Source organism: Elephas maximus, chromosome 2 (assembly GCF_024166365.1).
Source record: "Elephas maximus indicus isolate mEleMax1 chromosome 2, mEleMax1 primary haplotype, whole genome shotgun sequence".
NCBI classification, from domain to species: domain Eukaryota; kingdom Metazoa; phylum Chordata; class Mammalia; order Proboscidea; family Elephantidae; genus Elephas; species Elephas maximus.
The window spans coordinates 204,805,874-204,812,088 of NC_064820.1; the positions used below are offsets into that span (position 1 = coordinate 204,805,874).

The 6,215-nt window shown below is 37.9% G+C and overlaps 1 protein-coding gene across 1 annotated transcript; it reads right to left on the minus strand.

The window, feature by feature from the left end:
• Positions 1 to 4,720: 4,720 nt before the first annotated feature.
• LOC126067631 (olfactory receptor 14C36-like) lies at positions 4,721 to 5,656 on the minus strand. The gene has a single exon (XM_049869726.1). The coding sequence runs from the start codon at positions 5,654 to 5,656 to the stop codon at positions 4,721 to 4,723; it is 936 nt and encodes a 311-aa protein (XP_049725683.1).
• Between the last annotated feature and the right edge of the window lie 559 nt (positions 5,657 to 6,215).

The following is a 6,215-nucleotide window of genomic DNA, read 5'->3' on the forward strand; positions in this document are numbered from 1 at the left end:
GTAATTTTACAGTTAATCTTTTGGATTCCTGAATGCTCTGTATGGATTCTTGTAGCTTATTAATTTTTCCACTATGTTCTTGAATAATCTTTTTGAATTCTTCAACTGCTTTATCAGTGTGTTCCTTGGCTTTTTCTGTAGATTGCCTTATTTCATTTCTGAGTTCATCCCTGATGTCTTGAAGCATTCTGTAAACTAGTTTTCTATATTCTGCATCTGGCAATGCCAGGATTGTATCTTCATTTGGGAAAGATTTTGATTCTTTAATTTGCGGAGTTGTAGAAGCAATCATGGTCTGCTTCTTTATGTGGTTTGATATTGACTGCTGTCTCCGACCCATCTATAAGATATTGTAATGATTTATTTTATATTTGCTCACTGAGTCTTATCTTGTTTTGTTTTCTTTCAATATATGTAGATGGGCTACTAGATTAAAAAACTAGATTGCGCTGTCTTAATTATTGTAGCCCTTGAATCACTTAGGTCCTATTACCAGCTGGTTTGGGCTGTTACCAGATACATAAGCCTAAGAGTCTGTTCACTATTCTTGAGTAGAATCTGATTTTGGATCACCAAGTATGGTGCAGACTGTCACCTATCCACCTAGAGGAGTAGTGGTGATAGTTGTGTGCACCAGATTCTAGTAGCAGCTGGGGGTCACACTCCAAGGGAGCAGGATGCTAACTGGCTTCCCCCAAGTGCCAGTGAGGTAGGTGTGTCTCTATTCCTAAAGCATTTTGGTGGGTGGGCTCTGCAGCTGTACCTTAGACACCCAATGCAAGTACCTCTACAGATTAGTAGGTCTCTCCCTCCTTAGACCCCTAAGGCAGGAGGCTAGGTGGTCTGGGGGGAGCTTCAGCCCTCAGTTCCCTGTTGTGGGTCAGTGAGGGCTCTGTTGAATATGCAGAGATATCAGACCTGGGAAACTTGTCTTTCCAGTAATCCACTAAAACAATTATAGTCAGATCCCTATCAGAATTGCCTTTGCATTATAATAGCCACCTTGTTTCCTGTAGGGATGAAAGCCCAAGACCGTGGATCTCATATACTTGGCTGGAGCTGGTTCTGTATTTTTAGTCCAATTAGGGAAGAATTTTTCGTCCCTGGGTTTTTTGTAGCTGCTTCTTTTTTTCTTTCTCAGGCCAGAAGAATGGGTTAGGAAAAGAGAAATAGAAAAACTGCAGTACACTTCACTCCCTGGCTCAGGAAATTCCAATGTTAATGAAGCTGCCTGGGAAGGGGAGGGGAGGGATCAGATAAATAGGAGAGAGTAGCACCCTGGAATGTAGACAAAGTTACTTATCTTGTTCAGTGATGACTGTTTTATCTGAGATTCCCGAGGGGTGTGTAGCCTGTGTGCATTGGCTTTGTCGAGAATGCCCCTGAGAGTCAGGCCCACGTCCTATGCTTGTGCTGTCTCAGAAGTCCTGGTCATTTCCTCCGCTCCCAGTCCAATGCCCAGCACCAAGGTTCCCCGGCTGGGACTCCGCACTCCAGGCTCCAAAATCAGCCACTGCCTCCCAGTGACTTCTCCTCCTGTCAGCCGCGTCACTGTGCTGCCTCTGTGCACTGGCTGGACTTCCCGCGAGGTCATTTCTGGGGGCTAGGGCTGCGTCCCGTGTTCGCGAAGTCTCAGGATGCCGTGCTCAGCTCCCCTGTGCCCAGTCCAAAGCCCAGCACCAAGGTTTTCTAACTGGGATGCTGGCTCCAGGCTCTGGAAGCAGTCGTTGCTTCCCCGTGGTTGTTCGTTCTCAGTCTCTGCCACTCAGGTCAACTCTTCAGATCTGTGTTTGATGGTCAGGGTTCATAGATTGTCATGCATGTGGTTGATTTACTTGTTTTTCTGAGTCTTTGTTGCAAGAGGGATCCGAGGTAGCTTCTACCTAGTCAGCTATCTTGGCCCCTTATACCAGTACCTGTATGTTTTGATTACTGTACCTATATAGTATGTTTTGAGATTAGTGTGAGTCCCCCTACTTTGTCCTCCTCGTGTATGTGTGTATGTGTGTGTATGTGTGTGTGTGTGTATAGATAGAGAGATGAGATAGACGAAGAGAGAATAAGGAATTGGCTCTCTCAACTGTGGAGATTTGTGAGTCCACAATTTGCCATTCAGACAATAGCCTGGAAACTCCTTTAGCTTTGTGTCCAAATTGGTAGGTCAGGTGACTGGCTGTAATTTCTAGCAGGATGTTTTTTTACAGTCTTGAGGCAGAATCTTCTAATTAATTGTTTGCACTTAAGGCCTTGAACTAACTGGAAGAGGCAGCACGTACACTACTGAGGGTAATTTGCTTTACTTAAGTTAACTAATTTAAATAGCAATCAAATGTAAATTCTTTCAGAGAAGCATCTAGACAGTGTTTGACCTAACAACTGGTCACCGTAGCCTAGCCTAGCCAAGTTGACACTTAAAATTAACCAACACAATTATTATTATCTTACTGGAAATGACATGTAATGAAAGTGTGATAAAAAGAATCTAAAAAACAAGAGACTTATCAGTGTTTATTGTAATAAACAACTGTGTGTCCATTTTATAATCCACAAACATAAAACTATAGTTTGGACAATTTCATATGTTTTAGTAATTATGGATCCAATATGGCAAAATATTTTATTATCTACAAGAGAATTCTGGGTCTACGTTAAGGGTTACTGTAGGGATTATGGGTCCTCATATATGAGAAAGCTATATGAAATTCCATTTAGATATAAAAAATATATTTTATATATCTTATCTTCTTAATATTTTAAAAGGATGAATCAGAAGCAATATAAGATAAAATAGAAAAAAATTACTTTTGGCTTCTTGGCATGGAGACAATAATAAACAAATAAAATAAACCAAAAAAAAAAAAAAAACTGTTGCCATCGAGTCAATTCTGATTCACAGTGACCTTATAGGACAGAGTAGTACTACCCCTTAGTGTTTCCAGGGAGTGGCTGGTGGATTCAAACTTCTGACCTTTTGATTAGCAGCTGCAGCTCTTAACCACTGCACTACCAGGGCTCCAGAGATGATGATACCTACCAATAAGTAATCTATAACACTAAATTTTCTAAACAAATCAGTGATCTATATTTTGTAAACAATTTTTATTTAATATTTATCTTTCAAGATTATAAAGAAAAAGATAAGCTATCACTGGATTTCTCTTACCAGCCACGTTTTTTAATTCAGAAAATAATATTTTAGTATTATTTTTGACAAGTTTTCTGAAGTTATTCTGTATATTTTTAGAAATATTTAAAATTCATGACTGAATGAATCATTCTCCTTTCTCTTTTTTAAATGCAAAGAAACACAAAGTGACACTATTGTTTATTCTAGGATTATTTAGAGAAATAGTTACAAAAAGTAAGTCTACAGCAGTCAAACATCAAAGAATGTGTATTTTATGGAGGGAAAACCTGATATTAAAACATGGATGTAGTTTGTCTTTGTTGACATATAATGCAGTGGCTGAAATCAAGTCAAATTTCCCAATTTTGGAAATAGGCAAGAAAGACAATTTTAAAGCATTTTTCAACTTGCCTCATCAAAGCAGAAATTTGTTGAAATAGTTATCATTTTCCTGAAGAGTGTTCATCTCATAATTCTTCCTACAGCTTCTTTTACCTGATTGTACCTAAGACTACAGATAATAAAATTTAGGAAAGGAGGAACTACAGAGTGGAACACAGAAATAATCATGTCCTAAATTGTGGATGAGCTGGAGGTTGGCTTCATATACACAGTAATGGCTGAGCTGACAAAACTATCACCATGAGAATATGAGGGACACGGGTGGAAAGGTCTTTCCTCTCTCTCCCCTGGTTGGAAACTTCAGCACAGTAGAAAATATGTGAATTTAATACATGAAGATGAAGATAAAGTCATCACCACTGAAGAGAAAAAATTTCCAGTTTCATTGCTAAAGGTGTCAGAGAAGGAGAACTTCAGCAGAAGAGGATGTCAAAGAAGAACTGATGGGTCACATTGGACTGACAGAGGGGCAATTGGAATGTGCATCCACATGAAACACTACTTAAATATGTATCTCCCTAATACATTGAAAGGGTGCATCATAAGAATAGTAAAATAGAAAAAAGAAACTTTTATTTTTGTCTTTTTGTTATGGAGATAATAATACCTGCTAACAAATAATCTTAATCCTAAACTTTCTAAACAAACCAATGATTCACATTTTGTAAATAATTTTTATTCAAAATTTATTTTTCCAGATTTTGAAAAATAACATATCATTGAGCTCTCTTCCCAACCACATATTTAAATACTTTTTTTATCTATTAGAAAAAAGTTAACATTTTAGTGTTATTTTTATAAACAGATTTATATGCTATTCTATATATTTTTACAACTCTTTTAAATGTATAAGTGATTGAATGATTATTTTTCTCTTATAGTTGTAAAATAAACCAAAGTTAATATATAGCTTATCTATTCTAGGACTCTTTAGATAATTCTAATTAGAAATATTTACCAAAAATACCAGTCTTTAGCAGTCATATTTAAAGAATCTGGAAAGGTATGTGAACTTTTGAGAGAGAAAACTTTAAAAGTACTGATGTATAATTTCTATGCTGACAAATAATACTTTTTTCTCACTTAGAAATTAAAACAGGTTCCCAGTTTTAGAAGTAGGCAAGAAGGCTAATTCTGTACCATTTTTAACTCATGTCATCAAAGTGGGAAAATCTTGAAATGATTATTCTATCATTTTCCTGAATAGAGCATTCTTTTTATAATTCTGCTTAATGCCTCTTTTATCTGCTTGTTTTTAAGACTATAGATAATAGGATTTAGGAAAGGAGGGGCTATACAATAGAACACAGAAATAATCATGTCCTGAAATGAGTTGGATTTGGAGATTGGATTCATGTACACAGCAGCGCCTGTGATGGCAAAGATTGTTACCACAACAATATGAGGGACACAGGTGGAAAAGGCCTTTCCTCTCTCTCCCCCAATTGGAATCTTGAACACAGTGGAAAATATGCGAATATAAGACATAATGATTAAAAAAAAGCAGCCACCTGCAATTACTAGTGCAGAGACAAAAATTTCAATCTCATTGCTGGAGGTGTCAGAGCAGGAGAGCTTCAAAAGAGAGGGTATGTCACAGAAGAACAGGTGAACCACGTTGGACTGACAAAAGATCAACCAGAATGTGTTGCCCATGTGAAATCCTGAGTAGATAATACCACTGAGTATGGAGATCAGTGTCATCTGGACACAAACGTGACGGTTCATGATCACAGGGTAGTGGAGAGGATGGCAGATGGCCACATAGCGGTCATAGGCCATAATAGTGAGGAATAGCATCTCGGAAAAAGCACACAAAACCACAAGGAAGATCTGAGCTGCACATCCAACCATGGAAATTACCCTGTTGTCAAGCAGGAAGATGACACATGCTTTGGGTATAGTAACAGAAATGTAGCATGTATCCAGGACAGATAGATTCCTAAGGAAGAAATACATGGGGGTGTGAAGACTCTTGTCAAAAGTGGTTACTGTGACAATGAGAAAGTTCTCCATTAGGGTTGCCAAGTACATCAGTAGGAATAAAATGGAGTGCAAAACTCTGAGCTCCCACACATCAGAAAATCTTGTAAGCAGGAATTCAGTCACTGTGGTAGAATTAGGCATCTTTGGGTACTTTGCTTTGGACAGGAGAGACAAATGCAAATAATTTTGGAAAAAAATGGAGAGCATGAAACATGAGGGAAAAATTAGCCTCAGTATGTTCCTTTTCTAACGTTTATACAATTTTATCTTCTCCAGTTTTTTTTTTTTTAGTTGGTATTGCTTAGTACAAAATAATATCATACTTTCTTCTGATCCCTTTTTCTTATTACTTGTACAGTTTATTTCCAAGGTAGTGGTATAAAATATAATCTAATGTACATATTGCAGAAATTTCTATTAGTCACCTCTGCCTTCCTCAGAGCATGATCCCCTGCTGCAAACAGATGCCTGTGCCTGTACCAATCACCCTGCTCATCTAACACTGTAGGTGAGAAACTGCACCACTGACTTGTTGACCAATTACCTGCACACCTGAGCTGAAACTATACAAGAAAAGGAAATGGAATCCTGGGCTCATATATTTAGTCACACCTCTAACCACCTGGTGACAGGACCTTAGTGCTCAAAAGTGTCAATAATCAAACTAGACCACTCAAGCAGCCTATTTGGGCATATCGAA

Excerpts from the sequence above, each read along its gene's own strand:
- LOC126067631 (XM_049869726.1), bottom strand. The coding sequence starts at position 5,656 with ATGCCTAATTCTACCACAGTGACTGAATTCCTGCTTACAAGATTTTCT.